Source organism: Gorilla gorilla, chromosome 11, assembly GCF_029281585.2.
Source record: "Gorilla gorilla gorilla isolate KB3781 chromosome 11, NHGRI_mGorGor1-v2.1_pri, whole genome shotgun sequence".
Lineage (NCBI taxonomy): Eukaryota > Metazoa > Chordata > Mammalia > Primates > Hominidae > Gorilla > Gorilla gorilla.
The window spans coordinates 77,552,072-77,569,097 of record NC_073235.2 but is presented as its reverse complement, the minus strand read 5'-3'; the positions used below and the strand labels follow the sequence as shown (position 1 = coordinate 77,569,097).

General features: G+C 34.2%; 1 protein-coding gene across 7 annotated transcripts in view; it reads left to right on the top strand.

Annotated features, from left to right (window-relative positions):
- ATF2 (activating transcription factor 2) overlaps nt 1-17,026 on the top strand; it is a 97,020-nt gene that overhangs the window by 66,285 nt on the left and 13,709 nt on the right. For 6 of the 7 annotated variants that reach the window (XM_063695006.1, XM_031008774.2, XM_055379207.2 and 3 more), the window contains 2 exons: nt 5,321-5,470; nt 9,653-9,859. In XM_063695006.1, the coding sequence (XP_063551076.1) occupies nt 5,321-5,470; nt 9,653-9,859 (357 nt within the window). Of the gene's footprint in view, nt 1-5,320; nt 5,471-9,652; nt 9,860-10,303; nt 10,378-17,026 lie in introns of all 7 variants that reach the window. The other variant, XR_008677378.2, reaches the window with a different exon arrangement.

Below are 17,026 nucleotides of genomic sequence, written 5' to 3'. Positions count from 1 at the left end.
TAAACATTAAAATACTGGTCTGTTTCATAGAAACATAATGAAGACATTTTTGTTTATCAAACAAAGTCTACCTTTACTTTAAATTAAAATTATGCCTAAGTTTTCTTGTACATGTTGGATAATATAGACCTTGTAAAGTCCTCCTTTTTTTTTTTTCTTTTTTTTTTTCAGTCAGGGTCTTGCTCTGTTGCCCAGGCCAGAGTTCACTGCAGCCTCAAACTTCTGGGCTCAAGCAAACCTCCTGCCTCAGCCTCCTGAGTAGTTGGGACTACAGGCATGCACCACCACACCTGGCTAATTTTTAAGTTTTTTGTAGAAATGGAGTTTTACCATATTGCCCAGGCTGGTGTGGAACTCCTGGGCTCAAGGAGTCCTGCCTTGGCCTCCCAAAGTGCTGAGATTACAGGCATAAGCCATCACACCCCACCTTAAATCTTTAATTTTTATGAGTGCTCAATCTTTATTTCTTAGAGTACTTAATCCTTATTTACATATATTAAATTTGTCTATTGAGAGATTTTTGATCTTAGTAATGGACTGACCAATATCAGATGCTTAACTTAATTGATTACTAATAGATTTAGAAAATTTAACATTAGACTAGAGCTCCAGTTTGGCAAAGCTTTTGTTTAGAATATGTTTGGTGAACTGGGAGTCAACAAATAGAATTTCTGGTTTTATCTCTGCTAACTTTGATTCTGGGAAGTAACTTCAGTTTTTTGGAGTTTCTGTATCTGTAAGATGGTGATTGGACTAATTGACTTTCATTATCTCTGCTAGCTCCAAAATTCTATTGTAAAATAAATGTTCATTACATTTGTTTTCATTGATTTTTTTTTAAACCAAAGTATTTGGCCTTCTTCAAATGCTCCTAACAAATATGTATGGCTGGATTGTAGATATCCTTACATTAATTGTAAAATTTATATGAATGATATTTAGTGACTGCTTTTTTGACCTAAGTCTAATTTTTTTAGCATATGTGCATTTTTGTTGTAGTTTTAGAAAAATTAATGGACAGTTTAGAACAGTGTTAATTAACCCTTAAAATCTTTTTCTTCTGTTGTATACCCACTGGCATACTTTTCAAGTCAGACCCATTGTAATCAATGTAACAGCATGGAGCAAACATTAGAGCTTCCTCACTGGATGAGTACTGTATACCCTAGGGCAGTCAAGGAAGGATAATGAATGAATACTGATGCTGCTTTTAAGTGCTTTATAAGGTAGTAACTTGCCCTACTAAAGATTATTCAAGAGAGTGATGTTTATGTACTTCAGGCTCCCCTATGTGCAGTTACTGTATTTCATTAATTTTGAGAGTTAAGCTCTTCACTGTAAAACTTTAAATGCTCTTCAATTCTATGATAATTTCTACCTAAGGACTTAAAAATCTTTTCCAAACACATAATTTACTAAGCCTCACATTTCTACTTCTAGTTATATTTGTGCACATTTTAAAACTAGAAATGAAAGCCCCAATTTATCACTATAGACTGGGTACTAGTCATTGTATTTTGATGTCTAACATTCTATTTATAAAATATATAAATATGCAGACTGGCGACCTCCCAAGACTCTCTCCCTTTGTTCTGACCCACACTTTTCCAACTCAGGTCTTTCTACTTTAAATACTTCTTGATCGTTTTCCTAAGTATTCCTATCTGGTTCTAGCCAGCTACTACTTTAGTCCCTCATTTAATTTCAGTTTTAATCCATCCACTTCCACATTATCCCGTCAATTATTAGGGTCCTAATTTCCTATGTTTTAGCTACTAATATAGTTGTTTCTGATTGTTTAGAAAAGGAACTAGGAATCTTGTCTTGATTCTAAAAAATTCAGTTTTTCTTATGGTCTTGAGCATGCCTCTGTTAGGAATGCTTGCTTGTTCCCCGGTGCTGTAAAGAAATAGCACTTGAACATAAATTTAATTTCCTCAGCAAGGCCAATTTTTTTACTTTCTGCAGAAAGGGTACACTCGCCAGCAGTTTTCCCATGAGAGTACACCGAACAAAGGAGACAGGGTCATTTATAACCTGACGCATCCACCCTACTGCTGTGTCCAGTTTCCATTGGGTGGAATGGGACCTCACATTCTGTATTTGTCCTGATTGGCTAGCAACTTAGAAGTTTTAAAAGAGGCAAAGGCAGAGGAGAACAAAGGAAGGAGGAAGTAACTTGTGGAATGCTGAGAAAGGTAAAAACACCTTCAAATAAGGAAGAGGAACAGGCTATGACCTAATGCTTGCTTGGACCAGTATACGCATGCCAGGGCAAATATGTAGGTAAATTGTGGGAGCTAAGAAGATAAAGTACATTGATTTCTTTATTACGGCTAGCAGATATTTGAATGTTAGCACAGGTCTTTGAATAAATTTTGCTTCTAAGAGAAGTTACTATTTATTCCTAATTAGATGGGGAGGAGAGTCTTTGAAGAGGAACCTCTACTTTACTTTTTACATCTCATATATAAAATATGTCTGGGATCAAACCAATGCTTAAGATGACCCTTAAGGATATTTTGAAAATTCAGAAACATAGGAACTATCCTGATTCTTTGGACCTCCATGCTAAGAAAATAGAGGCCTCAATAGTATTCTTAAAAGAAATAAGGAAACTGACATCTGAAAAATTATTTTACGAGTCAGATAGTTTTACATGTTATATTTATTTTTCAACTCAACTCTGCAAGGAAGTTATTATTCCCAGTTTTATAGGTAAAGAAATTGAGACTCAAAGATCAATGATTTGTTCAAAGTCACAGATAGTTTGAGGTAGAGTTAGGTTCTGAACCTAAAGTGTATTCTCAGCTTTATAAGACCATAGTACATTGCATGTTCTAATCAGTGAAAGCACTAGGATATTACATAAGTGGTACTTTTTATAATTCATAAAGAAGTAGTCTGTCAGAAAAGAGGGAGAAAACATGCCTGATCCTGGCTTAGCAGTTGCAGTAACAGGTTTGGCACTCTAAATCCTTACGATTGTTTTTTGAATCATTAAGCCACAAAGTTTCAGACTCTCTGTCTTGAGTTTTCCCTGTGTTTTCTGGTAGCACCAAGGATAAAGTATGCAGCATGGTGCCATGGAAATATTTTGCACTTGAAATTAAAGAGATCTGGGTTTATACCAGGATTTGAACTAGCTTAACAGCTCTGCATCCTTGAGCAAATGATATCTGGTTTCCTAAAGTGTAAAATGGGGATACTATACAATAAAAAACTCATTAAAAAACTACAGATAATACAACAACACAGGTGAATCTCAACTGCATTGTGCTAAGGGAAAGAAGCCAGATTCAAAAGGCTATACAATGTATGTTTCCAAGTATGTGATCTTCTGGAAGAGACAAAACTCTTGGGATCAGAAAACAGATCAGTCGTTTCCAGGGCCAGGGAGTAGAAGGAGAGTATGACAGGAAAGGGCATGAGGATTTTATGGTGGTAAAACTGCTGTGTATCCTGATTGTAGGGTAGGTCGCATGAGTGTATTTGTTTGTTAAAATTCAATAGAGGCCAGGCACGATGGCTCACACCTGTAATCCCAGAACTTTAGAAGGCCGAGGAGGGTGGATCACTTGAGGTCAGGAGTTCAAGACCAGCCTGGCCAACATGGCAAAACCCCGTCTCTATTAAAAATACAAAAATGAGCCAGGCGTGGTGGCATGCACCTGTAATCCCAGCTCCTCAGGAGGCTAAGGCAGGAAAATTGCTTGAACCGTGAAGGTGAAGGTTGCAGTGAGCTAAGATCATGCCACTGCCCTCCAGCCTGGGCGACAGGCGAGACTCCCTCTTAAAAAAAAAAAAAAAAAAAGAAATTTAATAGGATTGTACACTAAACAGAGTTAACTTGCTATGTGTAACTTATATCTCAAGAAAAAACTTTTCTTTTTACAAATTGACTTTATTTTAAAAATCACACCCAGAATATACGGTGATTCGCAAGAGAGAGAAAATGTCCACTAACATTTGTTCACGCATAATTACTGCCTCAGTTGAAATTCCGGTGATCTTTTCATATATGCTTCAGTTTTTATGGGATCTGGATCACATATGATAGACAGTAAGAAGATAGGCCTAGATGAAAAGGAAGAAATTACAAGTTTTGAAATAGTTATAAAAATTTCTGAATTGTTCTTAGTTGAAGTGAATGGAAATACTTGTACTGGTATTATTTGGGGGTCTTTTTTAAAAGCTTTTCTCTCACTCACCCCTTTCTGCTGTACTCAGGGAAGGAAGAAATGAAAAGATTGCCAAGAATATGTGTTCTTAACACTTAACACCCCAGACAGTTATTTATTTCTAAGAAGTTTGGGAAGCACTGGGTAGGCTGCAACATGGTTCTCCCATCTCTATCTCTCTTTTGTCTCTCAGTTGCACTCGCTCTCACTCTCTTATTAGCCTCCATCCCCTCAAAGATGCACCTCTATAAGAATCTTAGGAAAGTGTAATATACATAACTCTGACTCCAATTCCTGTAATAATATGTATTTGGGGCCCAAGAACTACATCTCAGTTAAGAACAGTATCAGCAATAATAGTCTCAGGTCTGTTGGATCCCTGAAGTCCCTTTCATTGCTGAGATACTGTGGTCTGATTATCTTTGCAAATTATTTCATATTTACAGATCATAACAAAACCACCTTAAAGATCACATATGACCATTTTCACTAAAGAAACCAATTTCTATCGGTTAACAGATATGTTTGTTTTGTACCTATGTAGCAAATCATTATATCAGTTGCTAAAAGGAATACCCAAAAATATAAGATAACCTCTGCTCTTAGAGAGCTTACTAACTGGTTGGGAGATAAAATAGTTGCATATGACAAATTTTTATTGATAGCATAATAAGCTTCATTCAAATTGTTGCTTGATAAAGTGGTAGGCATAAATATCTAGGGCCTCATTCTAATACTAGATCTGTCATGCTCTGAATGTGAGTCCAGTACAATCCAATAATTAACTGGCAAACCTGCAACAGCAAAAGAGAACTAGATCTGCTTACTGGGAACAGGGAAAACCTAAGAGAGACAAACCCAGCTGTAGGTTCTTGGAGGAGGCTCAGTTTGGGCCCATTTGATCTCTGTTTGCAGGTTTGGTGCCAGTGCTTACTTGGACAATGACATGATGTTACATTTTTAAGGCCTTTATTATTATTTTCTCAAAATTCACTAGGAACAGCAAAATACAGAATCCTCTAGTAGTACTAGGCAAAAGGACTCAGGGAAACTACCTAAGGTGTTATTGTTTGTCTTGTTGATATTCATGATGATCTTTAAGGACTTAAAAAAATTTTTTAATGGTGTTTGCATTTCAGAGATTAAAAGCTGCTTTGACCCAGCAACATCCTCCAGTTACCAATGGTGATACTGTCAAAGGTCATGGTAGCGGATTGGTTAGGACTCAGTCAGAGGAATCTCGACCACAGTCATTACAACAGCCAGCCACATCCACTACAGAAACTCCGGTATGTGTGTTGTTTTTATTATTCAGCACTCTGTCATCTTTAAACAGAAAAGTACAGTGTAACTTACAGCTTATTTAAAAAATATTACTCTGGTCATGTTGTTATTCCAAAGATGTATCAAAAGCCTCAGGAAAAGGTAGCTCAGTATACAAGTATTGATACAAAAATAAACATAATAGAGCAGTTTTTCCGTTCAGGACACCTGCAGATATTTCTGTGGGTGTCCATATATGTTGGTCACAATTCTTTTTAAAGAAAACATCTTTTTCTGTTGATTTTAGGACAGTGAAACTGAATACTGCTTTGAGAAATTTCCTTTACTCTCTATTTCCTGATTGAAGAAGTTTATAGAGTTATGACTTTGGAAAATAGTTATATAACCAGAAAAATAATATTAGAACCTTATAGTGAGAAGAATGAAATTGTATCTTGTTTTCTTATTGTCCAAAACTACAAATTTGACATAAACTGTAACTATTAACACTAGATATTTTTTCTTGCCGTGGCATAAACAGGTTTGATTTGAACTGTTCTCCTATGTAACCAAAGTATTGATGTTATAGGAAAATTTAATAGGTTAAGTTCTGTAAATTTTATAGACAATAACAACTTCTTTGTTAAGAGATGCTGTGTTCTTCAGAAATGTATGTAACTAAATCTTACCTTCTTTTTCAAGTAGCAAAACTAAGATTTCTAAAGAATCTTTTTGGATCTCTTCTTAGAAAATTATTGATTTTCCTTTTTCCTAAAATGCCATATGTTTATGATTACAATGCATATCATATTTCAGTATTGTGTTGCCATCTACAACCATTAAAGTGTGTATGTCCCCAAGAGGCAGATGTTTTTTCTGTTTCCGTTACTAGCAGAACAAATAATTCTTGTTTCTGCTTTTAATATTTGCTCACTCACTGTAAAACATTACTCTTTGTTATTTATTTGTATAAGTAACCTTATCTCACTTGTAGGTAATCAGAAGTCTTTTAGAGAAATAGGTAGATAAATATTCACACATATACACACATACGTAGGTATTACATTACTAACATAAATCAAATGATTCCTGAATTAAAACTTGTGAAACGTCACCAAAGGAGCAAATATGCTTTATGGCAGCTATTTATAATAGAGACCCCTTTCACTTATCTCTAGTTTGTGACTGCCTATGAGATGATTGATATTGTTATATGCCTGCAGTGCTTTTCTAATTCTTTCTAGTAAAGGATTATTGTACTCCTGTTAAATGTTTCAGAATTCTATTTAGACCTTTTATCTTTACTTGAAGAATATTAGCATTGGCATTAAAAAGCAAAAGTTTTCAATCAAAGAAACACATATAAACAAGTTTTAGATTGCCACCTAAGCACAGGTATTTACATAACTGTATCTTGTCTTTTAAAAACTTAATATATAATGAAATGTAGTTGTGGTTGTCATCCACTAACCAACTTTACTTAGGGACCAAAAGGGAAAATGAGGGGCTGAGTGATTGTGTATATGTGTTAATGTTATACCTCAGGGTTTAACAATGATTCACAGGCCATATGCAACCCATGGGTGTTTTTGTGTGGTCTGCAAGTTAAGTATGATTTTTTACATTTTTAACGGGTTATTTTTAAAAAATGAATATAATTTATTTTTATTGTCCTTACTTTCTTGCACTAACTATAGTTTCCCTGGATCTAATTTTTATTTATATCTTTATATGTTATTGTATTGGATGGAAGCCCCATGAGGGTAGGACTTTATCTGTTTGTTCACTGCTATACTTAGTTTCTAGAATAGTTCCTATAAGGATTTTCTGAATGAAATAGAATGAATTAATAGACATGGGGAGAGAAGGAGCAGTATACACTTCTAAGAAGCCTCCAATCCTTGGTAGGCATAAAAATATACAAATGTAACTCTGAGTAGCAGAAATTAAGCTTCTGTTATTCTGCTAGTACTTATGATTAGTCTTTGCTATAATGAGTTAAATCAATTAAAAACAAAAATAAACTGTTCTCTCTTATTCAGCCAGATGAGTAAAAGAAAAAGCCTGCCATTCTCAATAAGAAAAATAGGAGGTTGTGGCTCACGCCTATAATCTCAGCACTTTGGGAGCCTGAGGCGGGTGGATCACCTGAGGTCAGGAGTTCGAGACCACAACCTGGTGAAACCCCGTCTCTACTAAAAATACAAAAATTAAGCTGGGTGTGGTGGCGGGCACCTGTAATCCGAGCTACTCGGGAGGCTGAGTAGGAGAATCACTTGGAACCCAGGAGGCGGAAGTTGTAGTGAGCCAAGATCACGTCATTGCACTCCAGCCTGGGCCACAGAGCGAGACTCCATCTCAAAAAAAAAAAAAAAGAAAAAGAAAAATAGGAGGATGAAGAAAAAAATTTCAAGATTGCAAATCTTGAAGCCAGCCATAGAAATATTTTTCTAAAACATTAAGTTGCAATTATGTAAGTAAAAGAAACGCTCTAATTTAAATGCTTAATCTTTATTACAATTAAAATATTTCTTTTTTGAGACGGGATCTTCCTCTGTTGCCCATGCTGGAGTACAGTGGTGCGATCATGGCTCACTGCAGCCTCGACTTCCCAGGCTCAAGCAATCCTCTCCCACCTCAGCCTCTTGAGTAACTAGGACCACAAGCACATGCCACCGCACTTGGCTAATTTTTTAAATTATTTGTAGAGATGAGGTTTTGCTATGTTGCCCAGGCGTGAAATACTTTATACATGAAATAACTCTCTTTGTAATGCTAGTTATTTGGACAAAGAAATGATAACTTTATTTTTTGGAATTTGTTAGAGTGAAAAATAGTTTGGTAATTTACCTGCAGAATTTATCTTGAGCTTTATATAAGACTTGTATTACATAGATGAGGAGAAAACAAATTTTATTTGTGCTTACCATTTTTAAATATAATAAATTATAGGTAAAAGATTGTTTTCAGGCTTCTCCTTTGGATTGTGTGCCTATAGCCACAAAGTGTTCTTTTCTCTGCACCATTTCCAAGAGCTCATTTTCTTCTTTCTTTCTTTTTTTTTTTTTCTTTCGTATTTTTTGAGACTGAGTCTCGCTGTATTGCCCAGGCTGGCGTGCAGTGGTGTTATCTTGACTCACTGCAACCTCTGCCTCCCGGGTTCAAGTGATTCTCGTGCCTCAGCCTCCCAATTATCTAGGATTATAGGCATGCATGACCACGCCCAGCTAATTTTTTTGTATTTTAATAGAGACTGGTTTTCACCATGTTGGCCAGGCTGGTCTCGAACTCCTGACCTCAAGTGATCCACCCGCCTTGGCCTCCCAGAGTGCTGGGATTACAGGCATGAGCCACCACGCCTGGCCAAAAGTTCATTTTTTGACACCCATATTCATTTGTTCTGTGGCACAGTTTTGGGGTTTGTGAAAGACTTGAAGATACCTATTGTTTTATAGTCTTATACACTAGACAATATTACTAGTGACTGAAGATTTCTTTCTCTTACTAATCTGAGATAACCAAGCTGATTCATTGGGGAGCAGAGGGAACAATTAAAATGAAAATTAAGGCTCCTGTGGGATTCTCCCTACCAGAAAAATGAGTATTAATAAATATAAGAACTTGACCCTTAGAAAAAGACTGACCCTAAATTTCACAAACTGAAGAAAAGCTGAATATACCAAAGAATATATATATTTTCACTCCATAACTTTAGAGAAACAAATTTTAAGAAAATTGACATTTAATGTGAGATATTTAATTTAAAAATAGCGTAGAAATCATGGTTTTCTATCATGAATTTAAATAGGAAGTTATTAAATGTTTTGAGAAATTTATAATCAGTTTTCCAGGGATTTAATAATATAATAAAATCTGTTAAAATATACTTGGAAAAATATTTCTATATATCATTTGTATTGTATTTTAAATTTTTTCATATTTGTATGTAAATGAAAATATTATACATAAAGAATACATTTGCTGTGACATTGCATTAGTGAGAATTGTGTTATAGCATAGCTCATAACATAAGTATATTCAAGAAGGAAGTTAAACCACAGGGTGATTTTCATATTGCCCCAACATACTGATGTATTCAACAAGACTTAGAAAATACAGTTGCTCTCCCCCTTTGACACCCTTTACTGCCTATGTTAATTCACTCACTAGATACAAATATAACAGGCTTTCATCTCTGTTTATAATAGGCTTCTCCAGCTCACACAACTCCACAGACCCAAAGTACAAGTGGTCGTCGGAGAAGAGCAGCTAACGAAGATCCTGATGAAAAAAGGAGAAAGTTTTTAGAGCGAAATAGAGCAGCAGCTTCAAGATGCCGACAAAAAAGGAAAGTCTGGGTTCAGTCTTTAGAGAAGAAAGCTGAAGACTTGAGTTCATTAAATGGTCAGCTGCAGGTATGGTGCATATATGTGAATTTTGTTTTATTTCTTTTTTAATAATTGTGAACATAGATTTTTTTTTTCCTAGTTGGGCCTCCAAACATTTTAGGACATGATATTGGATGTGTATGGAATCTATAGTAAATCATAGTTTTGTAAACCTGTTTGTTTGGATGCTGAGATGAAATAATATAAAACTTTCAACACTGATACAGTGAAGAAATTTAAAATGTGTTTACCTGCGTACAAAAGTAGCTGAACTGTCCGGTTTGAACTTTATAAAGTTGTGATATAAAGTGCAGAGAATTTTAAAATTTAAAAATATCACTGTTATTTCACTTTTCTTGTCTATTTTTTTTGTTTATAGCACAACTGTAAGTTGCTTCAGTAGCAGTTTTTATTTTTAAATTCTTTAATTCTTTGAATTATAAATTTTGTTCTGTTTTGTTTTATTTAAAGTGAATATATTGCTCGTGAAAGGTGCCAGATTGACAGCTTTGGAAACTGAAGGACTCTAATTATCCACAGACCAGGTACAATATGGCCAGTGGCAGTACAGATCATTTCATACTGCCCTGCCAATGTGCCTCAGATACATTTCTTAAAACCTCATGGAGTATAAAGTTTTAAGGCAGCACCGAATCTGTTTCCTTTGTTTTTCTTCCTTCCTTTTGTTTTTGTTGTGTTTTTTAACGTAAATATTCTCCTATATAATCTTAAACTGCCAACTGATAAGTATCAACTAGAAAATTGATGTTAATGAATTGCAGTTGTTATTAGTCTAGCTCAGTCTTCTGAATTATCCATACCCAGTTAAAAATGAATCTTTCTGTATAATCATAATTGATGGTAAGAGACCTGCTGTCTTCTTAAATCTGTCTTTAAGATATCACCAATATAGTTGTCTGTTTAAATGGTTAGGAAACAGTTTTTAGCATCAGACATAGCATTTAACCAAATGTAAGTTTTATAATTTAAATTTTTTTAATGTGAAGCAGACATCTTTAAGTCTTTATTTTGCTTTGAATATTGACATGATAGAACAAATAGATTGTCTTTCAGAACTTATTTTTAACGATTTTATTTTAATGATTTAGAAGAAAATTTTAATACAACTTACCACATCACATAGACTTAAAATATGTGCTTATCTTCTAGGGTTTATTAAGAAATACATTTTATCATTTATCATCTGATAAATTGTTTTTTTGTTTTTGAGACGGAGTCTCACTCTATCACCTGGGCTGAAGTGCAGTGGCGCAATCTCGGCTCACTGCAACCTCCAGCTCCCGGGTGCCAGTGATTCTCCTGCCTCAGCCTCCCAGGTAGCTGGGATTACAGGTGCGCACCACCACACCCGGCTAATTTTTGTATTTTTAGTAGAGATGGGGTTTCACCATGTTGGCCAGGCTGGTCTCGAACTCCTGACCTCAGGTGATCCACCCTCCTCAGCCTCCCAAATTGCTAGATTACAGGCGTGAGCCACTGTGCCCAGCCCATCATCTGATAAATTTTTAATCCAGAATGTTTCAGAAACTTTTAGAAAACATTTCTAAATTTTCTTTTTTTTTAATAGTACAGACTGTAGGTACTAATTTATGCTGCAAAAATGGCTATTTTATATCAAGTCTGTTAGAATATTTATTATTTAAATTTTCAAATATTACATTAACAAAGTGATTTAGGTATGTGTATTTTTTTTCTGTTCTTAACTAACAAAATCTTCTGAATGACCTGCTATTTTATAGTTGTATGACATAAAACACAATCACTGTTGTCTTCAGTTGTCTTACCTGTAGAATAGATGTGGTAATACCACTTCTCTGTATTGTTACATAAATCAGTCAATTCAAGGGTTTCTTCGTACAGAAAATTTTAACTAGTAAGACAAATTTACCATTATTTTCCTTTGTAATTTGGCTTATTATGCCTTATTTAAGAAGTAAAAGTACCTGAAAACTATGAAGTAGTACATACATATATGTTATTATTTACAGGGATTTTAAGCTGGGCAAGTTTTCTGCTTTGACCCATTTCAGAGCAATCTTAATACCTTTTAATGAGATATTGCTGTTTCCTTAGTTACACTGCAGCACTGGTTACCACTATTAGCCCTTTATTATTGCAGAAAACCATGGAAAATTAAGTATTCAAAATAAGTATAATCTTGACTCCATTTATTTCATGTTTTTTCTGTCACACAGTCTATGATTAAAATGTCATTATTGTAGCAGTGCTTTGTATATACTTCCTAATTTGGGTAGAAGTTTTTTGATTGGAGAAATAAAGATAAGATTTATCATTAGGTAGAAGTTTGCTGACATCATTTTTAGAAGCATGAGACTATTAAATGAAAGCTAAATTTAGGAAATCACTAAATTAAGCTCTACATTTGAACTTGAGTTTAGTTAATACCTCAAATTATGTACAGAAGAAGTAAAACCAGTATTTTTGACCATTAAAAACTGGGTGATGATGGCATCATCTTAGATTTAGAAATGCATTTTAAAATAGGAGCCAAAATGATATATTATCAAGGATTTTACTTACAATACTTCTCCAAAAAAGAAAAAGCATTATATCCATCTATTTATATTAACCTGGGAAAATATCTATAATATATATATTTGTATGGGCAAAAAGAAAGTTGTTGGAAACAGCCCAAATGTCCATCCAAGATGAATGGATAGACAAGTTGTGGTTTATATGTACAATGGAATATTATTCCGCCATAAAAAGGAATGAAGTATATGCTCCAGTGTAGATGAACCTCAAAACATTATGTTAAGTGAAAGAATATAGAACAAACATCAGATGTTGTATCATTCCATTTATGTGAAATACCCAGAATAAATAAATCCATAGAGAGGGATGGCATATTAATGGGGGAGGGGGAGAATAAGGAGAAACTGCTTAGTGGGTAAGGGTTTTACTTTGGAGCGATGGAAATATTTTGTTACTAGACAGAGGGTGGTAGTTGCACAACATTGTGAATGCACTAAATGCCAGTTTAAACTGATTACCTTTATGTTATATGAATCTCACCTTGGTAAATTATGAAAAAAGGTCAGTTACATCTAAATTAAGCATTATTATTATGCTTAATAAAGCGTAATGCTTTCTTATTAATAAAAGGGTTTACAGTTAGATGGGTAAATGTATAGGTATAGGAACTGGTATAGAAATGACTCCGTAAGTATAGGTAGCATTTTAGAAATGACATGTACCAAGGGGCAAACGATGGTGAGGAGGGAATTGAGAGCATGGATGGTTTGGGAAGAAAGGGTACTTCAATGATGACTTTCTGTTATTGTTTCAAGTCAATATATTATTTTGACTTTTTGTTGTTTTCTACTTATTTGTCAAGTAAAATAAGTTTTTTAAAAGTGACAGATTTTAGCTTTCAGAATGTGAAGAGTTAACATGCCTATAATAGATTCAGGGAGAAAAATTTCTTTCAGTCTGCCAACAGCAAAACCGTTAACTGTGAAGAACAGAATGACTTGTAAAGAAAACTGAATGTCAGAGAAATAATTAAACCCTACTTTATGTGAAAACATTAATGAATTCTGTATTTCCTTGATGATCCTTCATGTGACGTGTAGGCTTAGCTGATCAGTGTAGTGGGCTGTAATGACCCATAGTTTACTTATATATTTTATATGTAATACAAGGTTTAACAAGTGTTGAGGTATGATTGTTCATATTTTTACCAAATACATATTAGGCCTTAAAATATATTCAACCTTATTGCCGCATTCACTAAATTTAATCATGTTTTAGTTTTCCCAAATCATTGCTAAAAGAGCAATTTCATCAAATTATATTAGAGACATTTATGGTAATCTAGACCAAAAATTGAATACTGTTGGTTATAAATTATTGTTTTTTTTTTGGAGGCAGAGTTTTGCTCTTATTCCCCAGGCTAGAGTGCAATGGCGCAATCTCAGCTCACTGCAACCTCCACCTCCCGGGTTCAAGCAATTCTCCTGCCTCAGCCTCCTGAGTAGCTGGGATTACAGGCATGCGCCACCACACCTGGCTAATTTTGTATTTTTAGTAGAGATGGGTTTCTCCACGTTGGTCAGGCTGGTCTCGAACTCCCGACCTCAAGTGATCTGCCTGCCTCAGCTTCCCAAAGTGCTGGGATTACAGGCATGAGCCACTGCACCCAGCCAATTACTGTATTTTTAAAGTAATATCTATTTTGTTAATTTTGTTATCTTTTACTTGAAATGGTTTTTACCTGTTTATAGCTTTGTCTTTCAGTTATACTCATTATGAGGGTTAATTTTCAGTTTATAAATGTAGCATGTTTCTTTATGAACAAAAAGCAGATTCCTTTACTAACAGTAGCTGCTTAACAGTTACTCTGTGGGTACAACTTGATAATTATTTTTGTGTGGATTTGGCTGTTATATTAGGTTGGTGCAAACGGAATCGCAGCTTTTGCCATTAAAGGTAATGGCAAAACATACTTTTAATGGCAAAAACTGTGATTCCGTTTGCACCGACTTAATAACTTAGATACTGCAAAATGTGTGTGGAGTGGAAGCACAATAAATTAATAAAAGCACACTTTTATAGCTAGAGAATTATTTACTCATAAGTTAATGATGTGGAAAAGGTTTTATTGGTCCGTTGACTTATAGAAAATGAGATTAAATCTTTTATTTCTGGTACCAGACAATATTTTATTTCAGTATTTATCACTTGAAATAGGAAAAAATAGCAATAATTGGAAGATACATTATAATACCTTTTTGATTTAATTTCTGAATTCTATGATCTATCTTCCACTTTTTTCCACTGAGTTTTTAACTATATTCTAGATGAAAGAAAGGGGTATTAGTGTAGCTGCCATCATCTCATGCATTTTATTCTGAGTTTGAGATCTAATACTTATATTTGAAGCTTTTACTAAGAATCTTCCTAAGCCTTTGTTTCTCCGTCAAACTGATAGAATAAGTACTATTATGAAAAGCAACTGAAATAAGGTACAGAACAGTGTTGTAACTACACTGTGCAAATGCTAGTTATTTTTCATTCTGTCATTATGCATCTATTACGTGCAAGGCATATTATTAGATATGGATAACAGCGAAAAAGACATTGTCTTTGCACTTACAGAATTTGTGGCAGAGGAGACAGACATGAAACAAGTAATTAAAGTGTGAGAATAGGAAAGGAGTCATTCCCATTCATTTTGCAAAGTGTTTCCAAAATATTTTGTAGCTCCAGTGAGAACTCTTGTCTTTTTTTCTGTTAAAAATATAAATTTTTAAAAAACTAGTTTGTTTTCATATGTAAGGTTTTACATTCCACGATAACCCTTGGAACTGTGTGGAGGGAAACTTGATACTTAACTGCCTTTTGTGAGGCTTAAACATTTTAAAAATTCATAGCAATGAGAAATTCCGCAAAATAAGAAACTGTTCATACTGTTTCTTTATTTTTGGGGGTAATGGCTGAAGTAGAAAGTCAAAGATCATAAATTTAGGGAATACCTGATATTCATGGCCAAATATCAATAAAAGTTTCGATTGATTAGTCAGTTGGCTATCGTGTGATGATTTCAGCAGGCTGATTTACATTACATAGACAATGTAAGAAAAATTTGTTTGCTGCTATGTAATTAACCTTTGAGTAGCCACATTATTAGAGTGGAGCGGTGGTAGAGATAATGACAAAATAATTTACATTAGATTTTAGACCAGAATAATAATTTCTTTTAGCACCTGTTCCATCTTTCCAAATATGTTTTACTTTGACAAAGTGATGATTTCTCACATTTGAATGGGACTTTTACATTTTCAAAATGCTTTTATATCCCTTATTTTACTTCATCTTCAGAATGACCCAGGAAGATAACTAACATATCCTGCAAGTATACTAACTCACAAATAGTAGATAGTATAACCAGAAGGACTTTGGAGGCTGAATCCAACTAAAATCTAGTCTAAAATAATCCACAAAATAGTAAGAGGTATACATTTTTTTTTCATTTAATATTAAGTCTTTTTGTGGCTGAACATCCCCTTGATATTTATTTTGGCTTAAGCAAACTGGTTTTTTGTGTGTATGTAACCTCTGTTTTTATATTCTGAGGTCTCTGTGTATAGAAACTTAAGGAGTCTTCCCATTATATTTGTGTAGCAGCCCCTTCTCTCTCTCTACCTGTCTTCTGATCTTTCTTAATAGAAAGATTTCAGAATTAAAATCATGACTTATGCAGCCATCTTGTCTGAATAGTAATAAATCATGCCTATCTTTATTTTTAGAAATACAGTATTTTCTTTATGAGACTAAAATTCTTGAATGCTTGGAGTAGTTTGTTGAATTTACTATATTTATCATAAATGAGGCCAGGAGCAGTGGCTCACTCCTGTAATTCCAGCACTTTGGGAGGCTGAGGCAGGTAGATCACTTGAGGCTGCGAGTTCAAGACCAGTGTGGCCAACATGGTGAAACCCCATCTCTACTAAAATAAATAAATGTGTATATATACATATATATATATATATACATATATATATATATATATATACATATATATATATATATACATATATATATATATATATACATATATATATATATATATATATATATATATATATATGACTTAGGAACCACTCAGCTTTTGTCTCTTCTAACTAATTCAGTTATAAAACCTTTACCTGCATGAGCATCCTATTTCCAACCCCCTCTTGACCTGGTCTTGACCACTAGCATATGCTTATACTTACTAGGGCTGTACAGCTCAACTAATCCACTTCTTAAAGGTTTGGCCCACCCTCATGCCTAAACTGCACTCCAGCTATGTTTGCTTTGCAGTATTTCTCTCAGTCCCAATTCCTGGCCAGTAATTGTGTCTCATTTGCTGCTTTTAATCTAGTGGTGATACCATCTTTTAATGAAATCGACTATTAGAGTACAGTAATAATACAAGTTATATTTAATTTGTAACCTGTTATCCAAAAGTCACTTTTGAGCTTCAGAATCATCATTAGGAAAATGTTACTGTAAAACATTTTAGATCAGGACAATGTAAAAAATTGGACTGAATTTGTATTGTGCAGACCTTGAATTTGTTGGTTTATTTCTTAACCATTTCTGCCATTTAAAAGGTGTAGTGGAAAAAACTGGTTATTTGAATTTTGGATAAATATAATTTACAGC